The 24,465-nt window shown below is 41.5% G+C and overlaps 2 protein-coding genes across 6 annotated transcripts in view; both read left to right on the forward strand.

The window, feature by feature from the left end:
- The window catches only part of ARMC8 (armadillo repeat containing 8), a 181,132-nt gene extending 157,512 nt beyond the window's left edge, over positions 1-23,620 (forward strand). For all 5 annotated transcript variants that reach the window (XM_084640229.1, XM_084640230.1, XM_084640231.1 and 2 more), the window contains 6 exons: positions 7,294-7,443; positions 9,909-10,004; positions 10,449-10,544; positions 17,201-17,273; positions 19,637-19,730; positions 20,911-23,620. In XM_084640229.1, coding sequence (XP_084496355.1) covers positions 7,294-7,443; positions 9,909-10,004; positions 10,449-10,544; positions 17,201-17,273; positions 19,637-19,730; positions 20,911-20,944 — 543 coding nt within the window. In that variant the 3' untranslated portion in view covers positions 20,945-23,620. The remainder of the gene's footprint in view (positions 1-7,293; positions 7,444-9,908; positions 10,005-10,448; positions 10,545-17,200; positions 17,274-19,636; positions 19,731-20,910) is intronic.
- Positions 12,259-14,784, forward strand: LOC311525845 (uncharacterized protein). Its single transcript, XM_084638244.1, has 2 exons — positions 12,259-12,817; positions 13,102-14,784. The coding sequence occupies exon 2, from the start codon at positions 13,293-13,295 to the stop codon at positions 14,316-14,318; it is 1,026 nt and encodes a 341-aa protein (XP_084494370.1). The 5' UTR covers positions 12,259-12,817; positions 13,102-13,292; the 3' UTR covers positions 14,319-14,784.
- Positions 23,621-24,465: the final 845 nt, after the last annotated feature.

Consider the following 24,465-nt stretch of genomic DNA (forward strand, 5'->3'; position numbering starts at 1 on the left):
AGTTCCTTCTAACCTCTCATCGTCTGGCATGGAGCTTCAATGTACGTGCTGACTTCTTCAGCTTCTGTCTGTAAATAAATTGTCATTAGGATAAATATTTGGGGATCAGTCATTAAGACTTGGGACAACTCCCCATACCTCTTGGGTGAGGAGTGGTTCCTGTACATCACTACCTCTCTCCCTTTCCCCCCAGTCTTCCAGTAGTGGCAGGAGAAGTATGACAAAAATCCCCATAAGCCCTGCTATATGTATGTAACTATCACGATACCTGTCTGTACTGCCTGTGGGAAACATGTCCTGCTCAGGTGCAGTATCTGCTGGTTATTCCCAAGTAAGACAAAACAGTCAGGGGACTTCAGTTTCGAAGCATTCCTCATGGAGAGGTCCATGAGACGGGGTACAGCCTCTAACCAGGGAGACTCTCTTGTACATCAGTCTGAAGAAGGTAGGAGCAGCCTCTTGAGTTCGGCTCAGGCCAGTTCCAGGGCCTCTGCCCCCTTTCTCCCATCAGCTTCGAGACAGGGCAGAAGGGAGATACAAACAATCCCATAAAGACGAGAGGGAAAGTTCCACATCCAAGCCCTCTAAGAGGAGACAGAAGTCCCCATCCTGTACCAAGTCAGGAGATACCTTGTGCTCTGGACCCGGGTGTCTGCTTCTGAGAAGGACCAGCCCAGGACTTCATCAAAGGGCAAGACAGCACCACTCTCCCGTACCAAAAGTGGTACTTCAGTGCCAGCACCTGTTCTGCATTGGCGCTGCTAGATCCAGCACCTTCAGCACCAGTGATCCAAGTTACAGAAACTACTCCAGCCTGCTTCTCGGCATCAGGTGGTCTAATTGTACTTATGGAACCAGAGTCACTGATACTCTGGACTCCGACACCCACTTCCACGACATTGACCAGTACTAATATCGCTGTGGTGATCCTCACCATCCCCATCTGACTCTGAACAAGATTTGGTGGATAATCAGCTGAACATGAGCTCCCAGTGCAACTCTGGGGCCAAATGGGCTAATGTAATCCTTGGATGTATAAACAGCAGAATCTTGAATAGGAATAGAGAGGTTATTTTACCACCTGTATTTGGCACTGGTGCAACTGCTGGTAGAAAACTGCATCCAGTTCTGGTGACCGCAATTTGAAAAAAATGTTGATAAATCAGGGAGGGTTGAGAGAAATGCCATGAGAATGATTAAAGAATTAGAAAACATGCCTTATAGTGATAGACTCAAGGAGCTCAATCTATTTGGCTTAACAAAGAGAAGATTAAGGGGTGGCTTGATCAGTCTCTAAGTACCTACATAGGGAACAAATATTTGAAAATGAGCTTTTAAATCTAGCAGAGAACAGTATAACACAATCCAATGGCTGGAAGCTGAAGCTAGACAAATTCAGACTGGAAGTAAAGTGTAATTTTTTAACAGTGAAAGTAATTAACAGTTGGAAAAAGTTACCAAGTGCCATCACTGGCAATGTTTTAAATCAAGATTGGATATTTTCTAAAAGACATGCTCTAGGAATTATTTTGGGTAAGTTCTGTGATGTGTGTTATATCGGAGGTCAGACTAGATGATCACAATGGTCCCTTCTGGCTTTGGAGTCTGACTCTTCAAGCCTGGTTTGAGCAAGAGCAGTGGTTTTCAATCTTTTTTCATTTGCAGACTCCTAAAAAATTTCAAATGGAGGTGCCAGACCCCTTTGGAAATCTTAGATATAGTCTGCGGAACCCAGGTTGAAAACCACTGTTCTATGGTAACAATAACCTTTTGTGGACCCTTTAGACATAGTCTGCAGATCCCCAGGGGTCCACAGACCACAGGTGGAAAACCACTGAGCTAGATTATCATGGCCACCATTGATGAATAAAGACAGGTCATCATGGAATCCTCTGGTACCAAGAGCTCTCCTGTTGGATATGGGGTTGGAGTTGGAAGAAGAATGAGGGACACTATCCCTGGACTACTCGCTGAGGGTTCAGCTCAGACAGAGCATCAGGGGTCTCCAGGGTATCTCAGTACTTCCATATGAGGGAGTGCCCTCCCTTTTTACATATTGATACCCATCAGCCTGGAGCCCTGGACAGTGTCCATATTGGAGCCCAGAAAACACACACTATTATTGCCCAATTTATTTACTATGTGACACAGGACCCACAGGGGTGTAAGGCTCCCAGGGAAGAAGACCTCTCTCAGCCTCCCCAGGAGGCACAACCTTTTGGAGAAGAACAACAGGAACAGGAGAACACCATGCCAGTGACTCTGACCTCCTCTTCTCCCAACCAGGCTGTGGTTCCAGCTTCTCCACCATACACTTCCAGGACTTGCTGAAAAGGCAGAGATGCTACAGATTTCCCTTGATGAGGTCCAGGAAGTCCCATGCAGGCTGCTGAACAGCCTGAAACCTCAGGACCAAGTAGAGGAGTTTTTCAAATCACTGAAGCCATCCTCGAATCCACCAAAAAACTTTGGTAGACACCTGCCACCAGTATCCAATCAGGTCAGAGTACCTCTTCTCTCACCCAACTCACTAGTGGTGTCAGCATCCAGTGAGCATAGAGCATAGTGGGCAGAGACAAGCCAGGTCCCTCCAGTTTTGAGTTTCAAACTGTCAAGCACTGATGGCCAAATATGGTTTTAGATTTTAGAATGAGCTGACAGACTCAGTCAAGAAAATGCATAAGGATACTAGGGAGCAGTTCCAGGCCCTCATTAATAAAGGAAAGCTGGTGGCCTTAGATACAGTGGACAAGGAGGTAGGTCCATGGTGATAGTAAAGAGATGCTTGTCGTGGCTCTCTTCTTCAGGGGTCCCGATGAAAGTACAAAAGACTTTCCATTCAAGTGTGACGCTGTTCAGTACAAAGACGGATCAGTCCCTTTGCTCATTAAGACTGTGAAGTCATGCTCCAATCGCTTGGCATATATACAGCTATGATTAAGCAGAAATCCAGCAAACCACAGTTTCAATAGAGACAGTCCCATCAGGGTTTTACCATCAGTGGCTTTTCTGAGCTGCCCTGTAAGCATCAGAGAACTCAGAGGAAGGGTGCCCAAAGACACCCGTCTTTTGCCTCCCAAACAGCATGAACTCTGAAACTGGCATTTCATCAGAACCTTTGAGAGTGTGCACCAATAACCCGTCCATCTAAACAATTCCCGTGGTTTCCCCCCCCTCCCCTTTTCGAAGGCAACTATCCAATATCTATTTGCCTGGAGAAAGATCACGATCGACTGATTGATTGGTAATAGAGTTTGTCTCTTCAGGATGCACCATCCAGTTTTCTTCCCTCTGAAACCCCACCTCTGCCTCGCCACCTTAATTCTGGGATCCCTTTCAGGAGAGGGTGATAGAACCAGTACCTCCAGCAGCAAAGGGAAAGGGGTTCTACTTGAGGTACTTCATCGTCCCCCAAAAGTCAGGGGCATGGAGACCCATTTTGTACCTCAGGGAACTGACAAGTTTGTCCACTGACTGAGGGTCAGAAGGGTGATTTTTTGTCTTTAATTATCTCTCACTAGGTTTAGAAAATTTGTTCATGGCCCTTAATCTCAAAGATGTGTATTTTTCAAGTGAACATCCACCCAGCACACATGAGATTCCTGAGGTCCTTAGCTAATCAGCAACACTACCAATTCTTCCCTTTACAGTCTCAGCAGTGCCTGGGGTTTTCACCCTGTCATGGTGCCAGCTCCCTTTCATCATTGGGGGTGGCAGCGTACACCTGCTTGGATGACTGGCTCCTAAAGGGTTGATCTTACCAGGAAATGCAAGAAGCAACCAACATGTTCCTGGACCTGTTTGAAAGGCTGGGTCTGACGGTGAACCCAGAGAAGTCTTCTCTGGAACTGACACAAATGACAGAATTCATCAGAGCAAGGCTGGACATGGTGTTGGCCAGAGCATGCATACCAGATGACTGTTTCCTCACCATCGATGGACTCATACAGCAGATTTGGATGATCTGTTGGGTCATATGGCTTCAAGTACTTATGTGATCCCATTTGCAAGGCTTCATCTCAGATGCCTGCAAGCATGGCTACGGACTCCATACACCCCAGGCAAACAGTCTCCATTTGCTGGTCACAGTTCCACAAAGGACCTTAACATTCCTGGGCAGGTGGGAAGACAGAGGAAAGGGGTGTGTGTGGCGGTCTGTTCAGTTCCCTGCTCCCAAGAATTACTGTGACTGTGGACACTTCCCTTATAGTTTGAGGAGCCCTCTTGGAAGGGCAGGTAGTGCAAGGGAAGTGATCTTCTCAGGAGTCTTTGTTGCACATCACCGTGTTGGCATTGAGAGCTGTCAGGCTGGCCTGCGAATAATTCCTACCTCACATTTGCAGCCATTCAGTCCAGATTTTATCAGACAACACGGAAACAGTCTATTACATCAACAAGCAGGAAGGAGCAAGCTCCTCACAGCACTGTGTGGAGGCCATCACCCTCTGGAATTGCAGATTACCCTGACGGCCGTTCATTTGCCACAAGTCCAAAGCACCACTGCAGATTCTGAGCAGACACTTCTCCACAGAGCATGAGTTAGAGCTGCATGACCTATCTCTCTGGGAGGTGTTTTGGATGTGGGGTCTCCCAGTCACAGATCTGTTTGTGTCAAATATAAACAAAAAATTGGACTATAAGGTGGATCGAAAGCTGGCTAGATCATCAGGCTCAACGGGTAGTGATCAATGGCTTCATGTTTAGTTGGTGGAAGCGGAGTGCCCCAATCCTCTAATTTGTCTAGGTCCCTCTGTATCCTATCCCTACTGTCCCATATATCTACCTCTCCTCCCAGTTTAGTGTCATCTGCAAATTTGCTGAGGGTGCAATCCACGCCAGCCGGTTTTGTTCAATATCTTCATTAATGATCTGGAGGATGGCATGGATTGCACCCTCAGCAAGTTTGCAGAGGACACTAAACTGGGAAGAGAGGTAGATACGCTGGAGGGTAGGGATAGGATACAGAGGGACCTGGACAAATTAGAGGATTGGGTCAAAAGAAATCTGATGAGGTTCAACAAGGACAAGTGCAGAGTCCTGCACTTAGGACAGAAGAATCCCATGCACCGCTACAGACTAGGGACCGAATGGCTAGGCAGCAATTCTGCAGAGAAGGACCTAGGGGTGACAGTGGATGAGAAGCTGGATATGAGTCAACAGTGTGCCCTTGTTGCCAAGAAGGCCAATGGCATTTTGGACTGTGTAAGTAGGGGCATTGCCAGCAGATAGAGGGACGTGATCGTTTCCTCTATTCGACATTGGTGGGGCCTCATCTGGAATACTGTGTCCAGTTTTGGGCCCCATGCTACAAGAAGGATGTGGAAAAATTGGAAAGAGTCCAGCGGAGGGCAACAAAAATGATTAGGGGACTGGAATACATGACTTATGAGGGGAGGCTGAGGGAACTGGGATTGTATAGTCTGCAGAAGAGAAGAATGGGGGGGGGGATTTGATAGCTGCTTTCAACTACCTGAAAGGGGGTTCCAAAGAGGATGGATCTAGACTGTTCTCAGTGGTAGGAGATGACAGAACAAGGAGTAATGGTCTCAAGTTGCAGTGGGACAGGTTTAGGTTGGATATTAGGAAAAACTTTTTCACTAGGAGGGTGGTGAAGCACTGGAATGCATTACCTAGGGAGGTGGTGGAATCTCCTTCCTTGGAAGTTTTTAAGGTCAGGCTTGACAAAGCCCTGGCTGGGATAATTTAGTTGAGGATTGGTCCTGCTTTGAGGAGGGGGTTGGACTAGATGACCTCCTGAGGTCCCTTCCAAACCTGATATTCTATGATTCTATCCAGGGTATTGAGGAAAGTCAGACAGCACAAGGTGCGGTTATTGTCATAGTGCTGAGCTGGACCCATCAGTTTTAGTACCATATTGTTATTGCAACTGTCAAGCCAGCCTTCTCTCCACCTCGCGCTGAGGCAAAATCTTTTGAGTCAAGACAAGGGGAGGACTTACCACTCTAACTCAACCAGCACTTGAGGGCATTTTGTAGGGATGGACATCAGACCTAGGAAAGGCCTGGTTGGCAGATATCCAGGTCGTATTGAGCAGTAATAGGAAGGACTGTACTGGGAAATGCTACACAGCAAAGTGGAAAAGATTTATATTCTGGTGTGATCAGTGAGGAATTTCCCTTTCATGGTCCGGAATCCCAGATGTACTAGGCTAGCCAGTTATCCTTAAAATACATGGGACGCTGATGGCCATTAGTGAATTTCACCCACCTGTACACACCTACTTTGTGTTTGCTCATCCAGTCCCGTTTCTGTTCCTGAAAGGCTTGGTTAGAGTCTTCCCTCCAGTGTCAAAGCTGGTACCATCCTGGGACTTGAACCTGGTTTTTCAACTCTGACTAAGGTGCTGTTTGAGCCTTTGGGATCTCTACTGCATCTTTCCATGAAGGTAGCATTTATCATCTCAATCACATCTACCAGAAGAGGTTGGAAGCTAGGGGCACTCATGGCAGATCTCCTCATCGCGGTACAGTTTTCCACAAGGCTAAGGCACCTATGAGACTCCACCATAAGTTCCTCCCTAAGATGGTATCAGACTTTCACATCAGCCAAATTATCCATCTGCCTGTGTTCTGCGCTAAACCACACACCAGGCGGAAAGAGGTGATGTGTCTCTCCTTGGATATGCATAGGCACCTTGCAGTCTGCCTACAGAGAATTAAATTTTGGAAATTTCCTAGACTTTGTGTCATTTATGGAATGGATGAAAGGAGAGGCTGTTTCCACACAGAGGCTGTCAAAAGGGATCCCGGGATGCATCATACTCTGCTATGAGATGAACAATGTCCCTCTTATGGGCAGTGTGAGAGCACATTCTGTGAGAGCCTAAGCAGCCTCAGTAGCCTGCCTTGAAGATGTCCCTCTCATTGACATCTGCTGAGCAATGACTTGGGGCGCTGTATACACCTTTGCGAGACATTCAACACTGGTGCAGGTGGCTACCTCAGATGTTTCCCTGGGCAGGGTGGTTCTGCAGTCTGTTGTGGCATTGGACTCTGGGTACCTGCCTCCTTGAAAAGACGCTGCCTGTGAATCACCTAAAGTGCATTACACGTAGGGACAATGCATTTCAAAGAACTCCAGGTACTACAAGGTGAGTAACCTTTCCTTGCATTTGCTTGCAGGGTTATTTTATCAAAAACGTATGCACAGCAGAGATGGTAGTAATTCTTCTGTAGACAGAATGGAAAGCACACTCTGAGACAAAATTAAGTGAAGGAGAAATGCTAATATGAGGTGTACGGCTCAGTTTTTCTGTATGTATCTGTTCTTCAGAACATGGCATTTCAAGCAGAACAAAAGATCAAAGCAGACATCTTACAAGGTTTGAGTACAGAACAATTATTCCAGTTACTCTCTGATTCAGATGTAAACGTGCTAATGAAAACTTTGGGACTGCTCAGAAATCTTCTGTCTACTCGCCCAGTAAGTAAAACCACAAACAAATCCTCCAGAAAAGTTGCCTTCCTAACTCTAAGCCAGCATTCATAGATGATACTTTGTAAATCCATAATACTCTTTCCAGTGATCTAGTAGATCTGAAAAGCAAATTACTCTTCTCTTTAAGTTCATTTAAAAATATTATTGTTGAAACTGTGAGGCCTCCATTGCGCATTATTGAAGTATCTGAACCCAAAAACACTAATGGTCATAAAAAGACCACAATGAAATGAAAATCCTTAATAAAGAGAGAATTCTGCATATCTAGCTGGAGCTTTATCTCTAGTTATGTCCGCAGATACAGACCAATACTTTTTTGTTGGGTGTTGGATTCTGTTTGTGTTTAGAAAGGCTTTTGACAGACAGACAACACATTTTTGTAAACACTGTTAAAAGTCTAGTTAACAGAGGGAGTGGTTTGTGTTTTGAAATGCCTGTGGGATGCAGATATCTTAAGGATACCCATATTTCTCTTTACTTATGGCTTGTCTACACAGTGCCGGTAGTGCGCACTAGAGGTGTGTGATTTGGAGAGCACTCCAATATGCTGCGCTCTAACTGCCCCATGTAGACCTTGCTGGCACAAACTAAAAGATACCTTGGTACTAAGGTGAACTGGGTATCTTGCACCAGCATAGTCTATAGAGGGCAGATAGAGCACTCTGTGGTGCGCACAGCCAGTGCCGTGTAGACAAGCCCCAAGTGTCTGAGCTATTTCATTTGTCTCTTATCTATCATTTTAAAACACTTCTTCAGTCTTTGATTTTGATCTATTGGATTGTGCATTCACACAGTTCATATATCCTTTTTATAGAATAGAATAAGATGATACAAGATTTAAGCACGTGAACTGTTTTATGGCAAGAAGTAAAATGCTTGAGATACGAATGGAGGACGAGCAAGAGGCCCATCTAGTGAAGAATAGAGGAAAAAGTGCAATAAATATTTGGCAAGGTGGACATCTATGTAGAAACATAGCCACCTGTAAAGTGTGCTTCTATCATGAAAAGTGATGCTGTAAAAAGTGCACCTTTGGGTTCCATAATAATTGATTTTCAATTTTCATATCAAATTAGCTCAATCTACAAGTAAAAATATTTGTTTTCAAATTGCCCTGTAAACTCACCCTGAGCTCTAACAGTCAAACTAGTGTCTGAACCATAGTTAAAGTGGTTTTGCAGCCCAAATTATAGCCCCAGCTATTTCTGAGTAACTCTATATTCTTTCATAGTTTTTTTTTTTTTTTAAGGCAAGAAAGTACCATTATAATTCTTTACTCTGAGCTTCTGCCATATCACATTCCACAGAATTTCACCCTCAAACCTAATAACTTGTCACTGAACTGCAGTATTTTTGTGTTTGGGGGAACAAAAAAATCTAAACTTGACTTTGACTGCAAGTGATGTAGAATTTACCATATCTTTGGTAATCTGTTCCCCTGCTTAATTATCCTCACTTAAAAATTTGCATTTTACAGCGAGTTGAACTTTACCAACTTCAATTTCCAGCCACTGAATGTTGTAATGCCTTTTTCTGCTAGATGAGTTCTCCTGTGTATCTCATCTCCTCTAAGCATGGGTGGCTATAGACAATGATAAAGTCACCTCTAAAACTTCGCTTCATCAAGCAAAATATATTGAGCTGCTTAAATCTCTCACTGTGAGACAGATTTTCAGGCCACAAATAATTTTTTGTGGCTTTTCTCTGAACCCTCTCAGAATTTCAGTTTTGAAGTGTAGACCCCAGAACTTGACACAGTATTCCAGTACTGGTCTCACCAGTACTGTATACAGAACACAAGAATGGCCATACTGGCCCAGACCAAAGGTCCTTCTAGCCCAGTATCCTGTCTTCCAACAGTGGCCAATGCCAGGTGCCCCAGAGGGAATGAACAGAACAGGTAATCATCAAGTGATCTATCCCCTGTTGCCCAGCTTCTGGCAAACAGAGGCTAGGGACACCATCCCTGCCCATCCTGGCTAATAGCAAAATGATATCACTACACCTACCTGGTGTCCCCCCTCTTAAATATGGAAAGATCATGTTGACCCATTTAGCCACAGCATCACACTGAGTTCTCATGTTCATCTTGTTATCAATTTATGACTCAGATCCTTCAGTCTTCAGATTATGGCCTCAGTGACAACTGTGTTGCTCAGGGGTAGTCAGTATTTAAATGTTCAACAGGCTTCAGTGGAAGTAGGATCAAACATATAGTTCCTTATTCTACTCCCTGTGACAAGGGTTGGCTAAAGTAATGAAAAGGAAAGTAACTCCTGTTTTCTGCTGCAATGGGTTCTCGCATTTGTGATACCTTGCATAAAGGTACTGGCACCTAGAAATACTGATGATAATTCCACTCACTTTCACAATAAAAATGTCCTTGTTTTTGTCCTTTTCTCTAGAAAATGTATACTAATTGTGTATCTGTAATTGCTTTGCTTTTACAGCATATAGACCAGATAATGAGCACCCATGGAAAGCAAATCATGCAAGCAGTGACTCTGATTTTGGAGGGGGAGCACAATATCGAGGTCAAGGAGCAGGTATCCTTTACTGTTTTGTGTGTTCTCTTAGCCGGGTAAAAGTGTCAAGAAAGTTTTAAGATGTTGGCATTCATCACTGGTATATTACTAACAGGTCTTCCCTTTTGGGGATTATAAATAACTTGCCTTGAATATTTTACCATGATATCTGTCAAATTAAGTCCTATGAAAGTAACAGTGGTGCTAACAACCAGACTGTCCATTTTTCTTCACTGCTGGAAGCTTAAGCTTAGTAAGGCTCTGAGTGTTATGGTGGGTATTGGAAGTGAGTTCAGAATAGTTTTAAACTGTGGGATCCTGAATTATGTGGCTTGGGGCCACAAAAAACCTAGAGCTGGCCCGGCTCCAGATTCTGATAAAGAAGTGTTCACCATGAAAGGTTGGAACTCAGGAAAGATATGGTTCATAGATGTACTGCAAATGACAACTTTCTCTCTCTTTCAGACATTATGTATACTTGCCAACATAGCAGATGGAACGACAGCAAAAGAACTCATTATGACCAATGATGACATCTTGCAGAAAATTAAGTATTACATGGTATGGGGAATTTCTTTGAAGGGTCTGCCCTCTCCTCTTTGCAGGAGTTGAAAGTGGATATTCTAACATGGCTTAAAAGTTAAACAAATTTCTAGTATTCAGTATCCAACACTTCATTTGTGTGTATCCATCTGTACAGAGAGCATGTGTGTCAGTTCAGTTCAAACACTACATGAATGCAGTGTTAAGGCTGGCGAGTCAGTCACAAGGGAAATCCAAAAATTAAGGCTCCCACAGCAGCCTTATAATGTATTAAGGTACACATGTAGCACCAGACAGGGAATGGAAGGGAAGGTGTTTCTGCCTTAATTAGGTGCATCTGATAGAGGTTTTGATAAATGCTCCCCTTGGGGTGGGGGAGCTTGGGGGCAGAGACTCCAATTCTCCAGATCTCAGGCAGCTGCAGGAAAAGGAAGCTGCATCCTAGTAGCAGGCTAACCCATGCATAGTGCTGTTTGGCTTCCCCCTTTCCCTAGGCAGCAAGATTCATTTGGCTCCCAGGCCTTTCCAGCCTATTTAATGTAAATGTTTAATTGTACGAAACAAGAAGCCCCATCTTTGCATCTTGGGGACTTCTGACATTTACATAAACAGGGTAAATTTAAAAAAAAATTGGCAAACCCAAAACACAATAATACAAAATAACCAGCAACACAAAGCAGTAACCCAAATACTCCATTTCCCCACGCAGAGTGGATAAAAATCAATTATTTTTTTAAAAAAAAAATTGATTTTTTTATTTAAATCGGATTTTTTGATAGTTTTTTTCCCAAAAAGCATTTTGTCTAAAGATAGTTTTAATTAAGATACATTATAGCTCAAAGATTTGTGTCTCCAGAGATAACATGTTTGTTAACAGCAAAAATGTTTTTAAATAAACAATATATAGAGGTGAGAAATAACAGACATCAACCTTATTGTCCCTCTGCAAATTTGTGTACACAGAGTCAATCCCTTACCTCTCTCTAAAAGTGCAAAGTTTCAAAAAGTTCAATGAATAGGAGATTGTTGGGGGCGGAATAGATCTGGACAAGGAGAAGAAGTCTGGAGATAAATGTGAGAGACTGAGTTTCTTTCTCTCGGCACCCCATTCTGTGCGGTGTCTTTTTGTCTGTTGGGTGTACCTAGTGTTTTAACGCCATCTAATGTGAATGTACCTGTGTGTGGTGGCGGTCAGAACTACAACAGGAGCAGCCTCTGCATAGTGGCAGGTTTTTAATTCTAGTATTGGGGCACAGACTACCAATGCCAGGCATGTCTCCTGTGGTAGGATCCAGTAGAGTGATATGACTGAAGGCTGCATGGCAGGGTGGATAAAAATCAATGATTTTTTTTAATCCGATTCTTTTATTTCAATTGGATTTTTTTTTATAGGTTTTTTTCCCAAAAAACATTTATATAAAGATAGTTTTAAGATATACTTTATAGCTCAAAGATCTCTCATCATGGAATAGGGATTATAAATTCTAATTCTATAGTATGAGACAATATATTCATGTAGTGTTTAAGAAAAGTTTTGTAAATGAGTTCCAATAGTTCATGGATTAGGGACTCGATTTTATGGGGTTCCAGAGGCTTCTGTGTAGATTATTTAGATTAATCTTTCTATCTACACAATGGGACTCAGTGCTGAGTCTAAAAGATACCATCAGAGATACCTAGTTTTGCAGTTCTCAAACTGTGGATTTATGTCTCCAGAGATAACATGCTTGTGAACAGCAAAAATGTTTTAAAATAAATAAATACTATATGGAGGTGAGAAATAACAGACATCAACCCTATTGTCCCTCTGCAAATTTGTGTACACAGAGTCAATCCCTTACCTCTCTAAAAGTGCAAAGTTTCAAATGAATAGAAGATTGTTGGGGGCGGAATAGATCTGGACAAGGAGAAGAAGTCTGGAGATAAATGTGGGAGGGGAGGGACAGGCACTAGAAACAAAAGTGAAACTGTTTGAGCAGCATATTCCAGAAGCCTTGAGGTCTTTCTCAGTGTAGCCTTCATTGATTTGAGATCTACCATACCATTCTCTCACTAGAAGGGAAAACCTATAATGGCAGCAAACCATAAAAGAGACCCAGTTTGGGAATATTTTAATGAAGTTCCTCTACCTGTGGGTAAGACGGGCATGCGTGCAAAATGCAAACAGTGCAACAAAGAAATGCAAGGCTTGGTTACCCAAATGAAACAACAGCATGAGAAGTGTTCCTTCTCAGGAGGAAGCTGCGTTGAAGATGATGAAAGGAACATGTCTGAACATGCAGGACCTTTAGGTTGGTAAACTTTTTTATTTCATACGTCTTTTTTCAGGACTGCCTGTCTTCCTTCTGGACTATTCTTGAATTTTCATGTTTGAGCAAAAAATATAGTTGTTACTCTATGGTACTACCATTTTAGATGTAGTTGTGTTTAAAAAATAAATAGCTGAAATAGGCAGATCTTCCTTTTACAATTTCACCTTTAAAGTAGTACTGAGTGTCAGTTAATGCAATGAGTAATACTAAATGAGCAGTATGGTAATAATAATTAAATAACTGCATTGACTTATTTTGTTTAGGAGAATCCATCCTCAACATACAGGATTCTGAAAACTATCCACCTTCAAGATCATCATCATTTTTCTATAGTTTCAGAGTTATCTGCCAATGATAGTGTTTCATGTATGTCACATAGCCACAGTATATATCACCTGTAGCAAAAAGGAAAAAAAACCTCCATCATCCAGAAACAACCACAGATAAGTTTGTGATGAGAACCAGCAGATTACAAAATGGGGTAATTGATGAAAAAATTGTCCAGTTTGTTTATGCAACAAACTCTCCTTTCCGTATGACTGAGAACCCACAGTTCATTAACATTGTTCAGTCATTAAGACCAGGATACAGTCCGCCCTACAGAGCAGATGTTGCAGGCAAATTGCTGGATAAAGTGTATGAAAGAGAAATTGAGCAGTTTGCAAAAGGTCTGGAGAGTGAAATTATTAACCTGAGTCTTGATGGGTGGAGCAATGTCCACAATGATCCCGTTGTACGTGCTTATGTGACAACAGAAGAAGGGAATGTCTTCCTTACAGAAACAATTGATACATCTGGAAATGTACACACAACAGAATACTTACAAGAAGTAGCAGTAAAAGCTATAACAAACTGTGGAAAAAAATTCAAATGTCTAGTATGCAGCATTGTCTGTGACCAAGCTGCAAAAGTATCCAAGATGAGAAGAAACTTAGAAGAGCGTGAAGAGAGTCTCAAGCTAATAAAATACGGTTACAGTGCTCATTTGATGCACCTCCTAGCCAAAGACTTCAGTGTTCCACAAATAAAGGCTAATGTTGTTGAAATCGCAAAATACTTCCGTATCAACCACTTTGCAGCAGCTGCTCTGAAAAAAGTGGGAGGAACCAGGCTAACTCTCCCACAAGACGTGCGATGGAACTCAGTAGTGGACTGTTTTGAGCACTGTATCAAGAACTGGCCTAATCTGATGACAGTTTGTGAACAAAATTGTGGAAAAAAAAATGGCACTATCACAGCCCAAGTTCTCAACATTGGGCTTAAGAGAAATGTTGAACACATGCCGAGTACCCTGAAGCCTATTTCTGTAGCCTTGAACAAAATGCAGGGAAATACCTGTTTTATTGCTGACGCTGTTGAAATTTGGAGGGAACTAAGTGAGATCTTAAAAAGAGAAATATGCAACAACAGAGTTAAATTACAAGCATTAAAAAAAACAAATGGGACAAGCACTATCCCCAGCTCATTTTCTTGCAAATAGTCTCAATACTCGGCACCAAGGTCAAACCTTAACTGCTGAAGAAGAGGAGTTGGTTATGACATGGACATCCAGCAGTCATCTCTCCATAATGCCAACTATAGTAAACTTCAGAGCTAAGGGTGAGCCATTCAAGAAATATGTGTTTGATGATGATATTTTAAAGAAAGTCACATCAGTGAACTGATGGAAGTCACTTAAGCACTTGGATTCAGAGACTGTTGAAGTGATGATCTCGCTTTTAACAGCAGTAGCTTCTTCTGGTGTAGAAAGAATATTTTCTTCCTTTGGACTAATTCATTCCAAATTGAGAAATTGTTTGGGACCTGAAAAAGCAGGAAAGCTTGTTTTTCTTTTCCGGATTATGAACAAACAGGAAAATGAAGGTGAAGATGACTGAGTTAGCTGCAGAAGCCAATATTTTAAGTTTCTCATGTTGACCTGGCTGACGTAGTCAATTTAATTTTTGTTGGTTTTTTTTTCAATATTTCATTTAACTATTTTAGTTTAAAACAATTTTAAGCAAAACAAACCTGCTTTTAAAAAACATGAATGTTTAAATTAAAAAATTCATATGCTTGTTTTGTTAAAATATTATATGTTTGCTGTTGAAGAAAAACATCCAGAATACATAACGTTGTTGTTGTGGTTTTAGTTGAATAAAACAATTTAAATGTCTGTCTGGTGATGTTCTCCTCCTAATACAGTATGGCAAGAAAATCCTCCAAATATTAACGATTAACCTGTTGAATTGGAGATAGTTCATCTCCCAATGACTTCATAAATATCTGCTTCAATTACCTTCGGTAAATGAAATAACCAAACAATCATTCATTTTCTGACATAGCTGTAAAACTAATCTGAAAAGTTTTCAAAGTAAATCACTTTAAAAATATATAGTGTGTACCTTCTAAAAGACAGGTTTCAGAGTAGAAGCCGTGTTAGTCTGTATCTGCAAAAAGAACAGGAGTACTTGTGGCGCCTTAGAGACTAACAAATTTATTAGAGCATAAGCTTTTGTGGGCTACAGCCCACTTCATCAGATGCATAGAATGGAACATATAGTAAGATATATATACATACCACTTCATTGGATGCATAGAATGGAACATATAGGTGTGTGTATATATATATATCTTACTATATGTTCCATTCTATGCATCCAATGAAGTGGGCTGTAGCCCACGAAAGCTTGTGCTCTAATAAATTTGTTAGTCTCTAAGGTGCCACAAGTATTCTTGTTCTTTTTACCTTCTAAAAATGAAACCTACATCTATCTCTGAATTGTGAAGAATATGTCTTGAGGTTATAACAACCAACAAGAATGCATATTTATGTAGAAATCCATGCTTAAATCCATGATAAAATAGTCTTCCAGACTAGTGATTTAAATCAAATCCACCCTTTTCCCACGTCACCCCTAGCAAGACTAGCCTTCAACAGCCCTGAAAAGAAGTTCCTTGCAGTATGGTATCTGAAAAACAACAGATTCAGGTTTGTTCAGCCCCTCAAGTATTTGCTTCGTTGCATGTCCTTTAGCTGGGGTGAGCATGGACTCCAGTGTTTGTTTGTTAACCTGCCTGTGTGGCATTAACACTGATCTGTACGCTTCTAGTTAGCATCTCATTGGAATAGATAGAGATGAGCTCATACTTTTGCTGCTTCTCTGGGGTAGGTCAATGGTTTTCAGACTTTTTGGCTTATTTTAATAGTCTGCCGTGTACAGGTAAGCAGAGGTGACATGTGAGGGGACATGCACGGTCATGTTCCTCCCCCCAGTTTTCTGCCTTCCGGCAACAGCTTCTAGAGGTTTTCAAACTGTGGGATGTGAAAAATGTTCAGCAGGGCGGGGAGGGGGAGTAGCAACGCCAGGTGGCTCAGGCCAGTCCCACACAGCAGGGCTCAGGGACGGAGCACCACCTGCACCCCTGACTCACCTTAGTGGGCTTCCAAACCTGTTTGAGTTTGGGGGGGTGCAACAAAAAATTGTAACTCAAATGGGGAGCTCAGCTCAAAAAGTTTGGTTTCTCCACCCCCCTCAAGCCTGCTTGGTTTCGCACATGGAAGGGCCCTCTCAACCTGCAGTCACATGACCCCTGTCACGTGCTCCATGAACTCATTATTAAAGGGGCAACTGAGCCTTGGAACAGAGTGAAGGGATATGTGTCTGAGCACCAGGACCAACGCTTTGTTACACAACCAGTTCAGCAGAGAAATCTAAACAGAAATGTTCCCTCAATACCTATTAAAGACCAGGCTAGTTGCTGTAGGAATCAGGGCACACAGTCTGTGCATAGTTGTTCTTCTGTTTGGTGCCTCTAGAACAACAGGCCAAGGCAGAATCAAATCAAATATTTTATAACTGTGTTGAAAAGAACTTGCTGGTATCTCAAGATATAACAGAAACACAGCAGTTCTGAGGAAACCCCAGCTTTTAACAGGCTCATCCCAGCTGCCTGAGAGTGAGAGTTCCGAAATAGAAAGCAAGTCTGAGGAGAATACAGTTATGCTCAGGAGCAGTGTTGCTGGTACAATCTTCCTGATGATCTATAGGCTGGACTGGACTGGACTGAACCTGATGCCAGATGGGAGAGTGGCAGCAGCAAGAGCCTCTTGGCTCCATGGTTAGTGTAGTGAGTGTAACAATGGCTGCAATATGGTGAAGGTAGAATCTATTTTGAAATCAAGGACAAAATAACTCTCCATTCAAAGAACACTGTACCTGACTGCTCTAAATAGCAGTCATGTCTTTGGTGCAGATCGTGGATGAGGAATTGCCCACGATTTTTTACCTCAGTCCTTAAGTGAATGTTAGAAAATGTACATCTAAAAAGTTTTGTGATATTTAGCTTCTGAAACTCCAAAAATTCTGTTTCTATATTCAGAGTCATTCGAATGCTAAACTTCAGCTTGCCGCCATGTTTTGCATATCTAATCTCATATGGAATGAAGAAGAAGGTAAGAGACTCTCATACTTTTATGTATTGTCTTGGACAGAAAGTATTGTCAGAACAAAATCCTTTCAACGGAGAGAATGGCAAATGTTAGGTAGTAGTACAATGAGCTTAAGGTCTAGATGCAAATGCAGCAAGTGATTGATAGACAATAGGGAGGCTGGGGGAGGGAGGGCAATGAGACGAAGATCCCCAGCTGGTCGCTGTGACACAGCTTAATGGTTCCTGAATGACAACGCACATCGGGGATGTTTTGTGCACTCACATTATGGACTTGCATGACCCAATGGAAGATGGAGAATATGCGTTTATGAATGTGATTGTTGTACAAGGTTGGCAGTAAATGAGGTATTCCAGTTATCACTTAATGAAATGGGGTAGGGGGGACAATTGATTGTGAATGACATAGCTGCTTATACAGTGGAGGGTGGGGACCAAGAACCTGTTAATTTATAGTATTGCTTGAGTAGATGAATGTATTGAGAGAGAGTGTTTGGATACAATTTACAGGTTGCCCCTTCTGTGTTTACCTTTATTATTTGAAATATATATTATATGATATGGTGCAGTAATGGTAATAAAATCTACCATTAGTGGATACATGCTTCTTCCTGAAGTTTGTAATAAAGTTTGCATTGGGTCACAACCTGGAAATCACTCCCTTCCCTATATTAACAACAACAAACATGGAGCCAGAAACTAACCAGGCTGAGGGGCTACTGCCTCTTGTTTCTGCTGCCAGTTGTGTGGCAGGCTGCTCCGCCAGGAGGGCATCAAATAGCTCCTCTGAGCAGGGACCTAGAATGTGCTGCAAAGCTTCCTCGGGGACTGTCCCAGTTTGTTCACTTCAGCAGCTTCATCTGGTACATGGTACAGTCCTATACTGGGTTCGGGGGTGAGAAGGTCACCATCCAAGCTTACCAGGCTGTCGTGAAGTGTTTGTGGCTCAGTGCTTGGCACAGTTGCAGCACCCACTCAAGCCCTTTGTAAAAGGGGCAGGATGACAGCGAGTTTCCAGAGGTGCAGTTCTCATACCTGGCTTACAGTGGTCATTTTGAGCTGCTTAATACACTCCCTGCACTGGTTAACCAGTCAAGCGAATCCCCAGTGCTGCCAGCTTCTTTGTTATTTCCTGGTACTTGTGGTCATTCCTGGAATTCTTGGTGAAGTCAAACAGTTTGCTCTCCTCTCACCAGTGATTAACCAAAATCAGACTCTGCTCCCATGACCATGTAGCAGCACACTTGGCAAAGGACTTCTTCGTGTCAGTGGCCATTACAAACTCAGGAGAAGGTTCGCTCTGCTTGCAGCTCAATGGTCGGAATAAAATGGAAGAGTTAAATGCTGAGCAGCTGTGCTTGACCCAGAGGGGTGGCTTCCATTTCCTGGGACTTGATTGGCCAGTCTTGGGATAAAAAGCATAGAGGCCACCATCTCGTGGGAGTGTGGAATAGCATTGGTGGACTCTCACGTCCTGAGTCTGGGAGGCCCGGGCCTGAGCTATTTCCACATTGCAAAATGATGGCATTTGAACCCAAGACATTGCAGGGCCTGGGCTCAAACCCTTCACCTTTGTGGGGTCCTGAGCTTGGGCCCGGGCCCAGATCAGACAGAATTATGTGTTAGGAAGGGGGTTTGGGCTTGAGCCTGAGTCTAAGCTTGGACTTACACTGCAGTACAGACATACCCTATGAATCAGGAGTTGGAAGCAACGGAGTTGCAGAGCAGGAGATGGGAGCAGTGCTAGGGAGGGGGTGGTGTGAGTGGAGATGGGGTTGGGGGAGGATGACTCTTAGATTGGTGGTTACATCCTCTAAATCTGCTGTGGTGTTCCTCAACAAGGAGACTTATTTTTGTAGTTTGATCTCCCACTCTACTGCTGAGTAATTTGAGAATGTGGAGCATCAGGAACAAATCTCACTTCAGCATGTAAAACTTCACGCTGTATTTCCAGCATTCTGATTTCCTGTATTAGCTTGTGTTGTCCACTGAGTGCTAGAAGTTTAACTCTGTAACAAGTTTTCAGCTAAATACACCCTATATCAGAGACAGTTGGAAAGGAAGAAGCCAATCAGAGTTAAACTCCTTACTTTATAATAAAATCTGTTCAGGTTCTAGCCTGTTTAATTTTCTCTCATTTATTCATGTGAAAAAATGAAGGGAAAAAAATTTAGTAGCTTCTTCCAAAAGGGAAAAGACAGAGCAGCCATAGGTTAAGTCAGCTTAAAGGGCTTCTTAGCACAGCATTTTATTTGCATCCACACATTCTATCCCCTCATAGCACATACCTGTCTCCAATTCTTTTTTATCATTTTTAATAAATCACTTATTTGATGTTATCCCCTATAATGTGATTTATTTTTTTAGGTTCACAAGAACGCCAAGATAAACTACGAGATATCGGAATAGTAGATATCCTACACAAACTGAGTCAGTCATCAGATCCAAATCTTTGTGACAAGTAAGTATAAAAGAACCCCCAAAATAGAGATCAGAGGGAAATCTGTGCTTTTTTAAAAAAAATGCATCTTGTTTTGAAAGCATTTGGATTACAGAAAAATCCACGAGACAGTGCCTTTTTGTACATTTGTGTCTGACTTTCTCTTTACATTGATGAGTCCTGCCACATAGGAATAAAATATTATATTCATCTTATGTGAAGAATGGTTGCTAAGTAGGATTTATGACAAGTTCTAAGGCAGGACAGACACCAAGATGGTTATCAACTCATACGTTATCTCCCTCCTCAAAAACAGCAGTACACACTGACACAACATTAGCACTTTTTCAGTATGCCATGTTTTACTAAAAATTAAGGCAGTTTCAGTATCCTCAGCTAATTTTTTTTAATCTTGAATATAATTTATCCAGTCTTGTAGATTTAATGTGTAACTTTAGTAGTATGCAGTGTAGTTGTAGCCATGTCAGTCCCAGGATATTAGAGCGACAAGGTGGGTGAGGTAATATCTTTTATTGGACCAACTTCGGTTGGGTGAGAGAGACAAGCTTTTAACCTTACACAGAGCTCTTCTTTAGATCTGAGAAACGTACTCAGAGTGTTCCAGCTAAACACAAGGTGGAACATATTGTTTAGCATAAGTAGTTACATATTTCAAGGGATCATTTAAATACAGCCAATTCAAAGTTATACATCTAGGAACAAGGAATGCAGCCCATACCCACAGAATGGGGCATTGTATCCTGGAAAGCAGTGACCCTGAAAAGGCTCTGTGAGTTAGAGTGGACAGACAACTCAGTATGAGCTACTAGTGCAATCCTGGGGCAAAGAGGCCATCCACGTTGTCACATTCTGGGGTGCAATCCGGACCAGTGGGTTAGATCTGGTTTAATGAGTGTTTGGTGCTACTCATTGCTCATGTAGCACAAAAGAGTTTTCCTCCTAGCTGAAGAAAATAGCACAAATGGCATTGGGCTGTACTTTTGCTGAGAAACCTCAGGCTTTGCCATCTTAACGTGTTAATAGTTTAGCCTTTTATTGCCACACTAACATTGTTCCTCCCTCACATGCTAGCCTTGTGCACAGAATGTCCTATTGGATAAATGTTAACCATAAATCTCCAGCGGGTGTTTATTTTTTTGAAGTCCAGATCCAATGGTTAATGGAATATTTGTGATTTCAGGGCGAAGACGGCACTCCAGCAGTATCTTGCGTGATCAAGGACTAAGCGAATCTTTGGACACCCCTCGTGTGTTTAAGGACTAACAGGAAATAGCCTCAACTGATTCCTTATATTTGCACAAGTCACCTTGGGCTGCATTTCTCTCAGGTGCAGGGAGCTGCTTTGCAGAAACAGTTTAGGTGATCAGGTCTCCAATGCACTTGAACTTTCTTGAGGTAGTTCTTTACTCAGAGGACTATTGTGGGGGGGTTTGTTTTTGTTTTTTCCTGAGCTACCTGGACTCTCTAATAGAACAATCAATCATCATTTTCTTTTGGGCCTACAATTTTCTGCTTTTGCTGCAGCCTGCGTGTGTGTTTGGGTGTATGTGTGAGTGTGATACCTCAGAATTTTGTTTTCCTTTTTTGTGTGAAAATCTTTTTCTACACATTTTCAAGGGTTAACCATTGTTTGCTGTATGAATACTTTAATGAATTATATACAGTTTGAATGAAATGTTATTTAAAAAAACACACTGTATCCCATAAAGTTTATTTTGAATTTTGAACAGATGAATGTTTTTAAGTAAAACATATGCATTTCTGAACCTAAGCTTAACTTATATTATACTTCCTTTTTGAAGAGAGAAATTGAGGAATACAGTAGACTCAAATAACAGCCAGCACATTTTGTGCTATGAAAAAAATCTAAGAGATAGCATTTTACTGCCACACAGTCAACAGATACTGATGTCATTTTCAGCTCAGTAGAATGGGACAAAAGGATTGTTTGGGGTTTCTTTACATTTTTAGAAGACAAGGATGGACTCTCACTCTCACCAATTCTATAACTGTTGTGTTGATCTTCTGCCAAAAAGAAATAGGTGGATGTAATATCATCACTGGCTTGGAGGAGTGAGCCTATTGCTGTGAAATCCAAGATCTTGCTGAGATTATTGCTGAAAGATTGGCTTGTCTCAGTGATAAGGAACACCAGCTGACTGTGACACCAAGATACATCAAACAGGTAGCACACTGCAAGACTTGTACTTTCAAGATACCAAGAGGACCTGGCAAGTTATGGCTTAAGGGACTTGTTTGGTCATACCTGTATCTCCAGATTCAGTTCACTGCTTTATAAAATACTTCTCCATAATATTAGCTGAATAGGTTAGATTGCAGGAGAATGGACACATTATTAGAAAATTATCTCCATTGACATTGCTATAGTAATACCAATATATATATATACACACACACACACTGACATGTCCAGGAATTCATATACATGGATAATAGCCCAGATTTTACTGCATTTAAAGGATCAGATTATTAAAACCTGGCCTTTGTCTGTGTGCCTACAATTTGTGGGCACTTAAAATTGTGGCTTCAGTTATTTGTAGAAACAGCATTTACCTTCCTCATTGCAGTCAGATACTTGGACAACTAAATGGCTGAAATTATGCCTGTAATTAAATTGTGAAATACTGTGTCTGCAAGAATTCACATCCACTCAATTGTGGGCACAGAAAGGGAAAACCATTTAAGATTATGCTGAAAATCAGACCCTACATTATTACTGAATTCAGCTTCAGGAGTTAAATGTGCATAGAAAGAAGTGAGTGCAGCAAGAAGCTGTTCCAGACTGCAATTCAGGGTTATTCCTTTCCTCCTGCAGTACATTTACCAACTGCTTCCTGGTTTTCAGTTTAGGAAATAGCGTTAATAGAGTCAAAATCACCTCACGCTATGTCTACTTAGCACTAAAGGGCAAACTAAAGAATTCAACTCTACCTTAAAAAACTCCTTTTGCAGTTTGAGCTTCAGGTCAAGAGGACAGGACTGTAACTCCACTAACCAATTGTCAAAAATGTAATCTCAAACCTTTATCCTTTATTTCTAGGCAGTGTCAGATTATAATTGCCTTACTTTTCTGAGTAGTCCTATTAATTTAAAGGAAACTACTTGTGTGAGCAAAAGGCGATCACACTTTGGCCCAGAGTTTGAATGTTATGTATTGGAGAACTGTTTCCATTTGGTTGCAAAGGAAAATATAATTTTATATAAGTTTAATGTAATTGTTTTCCCACTCTGAAAATCATATAAAAGTGAGCACCTAACACTTTTTTCCAATGTGGACATGGCAATAAGTTAGTGGCCATTTCTTATTATTGCTACAAGTCTCTTGGTAAAGGGTCTGCACAGAGAGGCAAGTATGAATATGTGAGAACCTGATAATTGTCTAGTATCTCAGAAATAAAAGCCTTATTTAAAAAGTAAAGTGAACCATAGTTTTGGTAGCACTGAGAAAACACTTCCTTGGTTAAACTTTATATACACATGGGGCTAAATTTTCAAAATAGCCTGAGCTTGAACTCTAAATTTACACTCCTGATATTTTGTGCGCTCATTTTCATGTGCTCAAGTTTTTGCATGCCCCCCTACTCATATCTGCAAATCTGAGTTTGTGTTCAAAAGATTGGGTGACTAAAATTGTACACAAAAGTGTGCAAATTTAGGTGTGCATGTTTAGAGACTTTTTTAAAAAATGTGGCCCTAAATGTACCAGAAAACTTAAAAATGATGCTCAGACAATCTGGATACTGCATGGGGGGAAAAAGTCAACATTTTCCATAATATCAAGCTGATAGGTCAAATGTCCAATGAAATAACATTTTTACACTTAGTTAAGCTTTTGTGAATAATTTTTGATGTTGCTGTAGGTATGTAAAGAAAACATAAATACTGTAAATAAATAAAAAGTACTTTACTTTGCTTCTACTGAACTTTATGAAGAAAATATGTATTTAAAATCTTGACTCAATGTTTTCTGCTCTACAAACTTTAAGATTTTAGTTGGAGATTTATACAACACAGAGAGGACAACAGAATATAATCCTGTGTACAAGTTAGCCAAACCCTACTGGTTTTACTCGAGTAAGGCGTCCCCATAAGACAAGGGATTCCTTGCAAGAGTAAGACAAGCAGGATTTGTTCCATTATGGGTTTTCTTCTGCCTTTAATACTGCATCACACTTTTTTTTCTGGGTCTCCCCTTCATATTTGTCCCTGATTCCAATCATGTATTTATATGATGATAATGAATTAAGCCAGGTGAGCAACTCAGTAAATCATGGAAATTGTATTATTTGATTTGTGGCCCTTTTCTGTTTTCCACAAATATTTTATGTCCTGATCTTTCAGCTCCATCCACCTGGCTGGTCATTGCACCTGTGTGAAGTGCCACTGAAGTTAGTGTGGCTGTGGGTGGAACAGATATCAAGACACATGGGTGGGGGTGGAGGTGGAGGAGTGGGGTCCTTGCAAACACATTCACGAGCAGGATTGTTTGTAAATCACCATGAATTTTAAGCATATATTAGAGAATATTTGCAGAAATCAAATTTTGAACTTTTAAGTTGGGTGTTTGTATCCAAATCTGATTGTTACACTTTACCTGTCAGGGAACAGAAACAATGTAGTGTGACACATCTGTCCAATCAAAGCTAACCAATATGCCTTACATCATAAATACAGTATCCAGTGTTGTAGCCATGTCAGTCCCATGATATTAGAG

Source organism: Lepidochelys olivacea, assembly GCF_965140295.1.
Source record: "Lepidochelys olivacea isolate rLepOli2 genome assembly, chromosome: 9".
NCBI lineage: Eukaryota > Metazoa > Chordata > Testudines > Cheloniidae > Lepidochelys > Lepidochelys olivacea.

What these genes read in the sequence shown, in the direction of transcription:
- LOC311525845 (XM_084638244.1), top strand. Translation starts at nt 13,293, where the DNA reads ATGAGAACCAGCAGATTACAAAATGGGGTAATTGATGAAAAAATTGTC.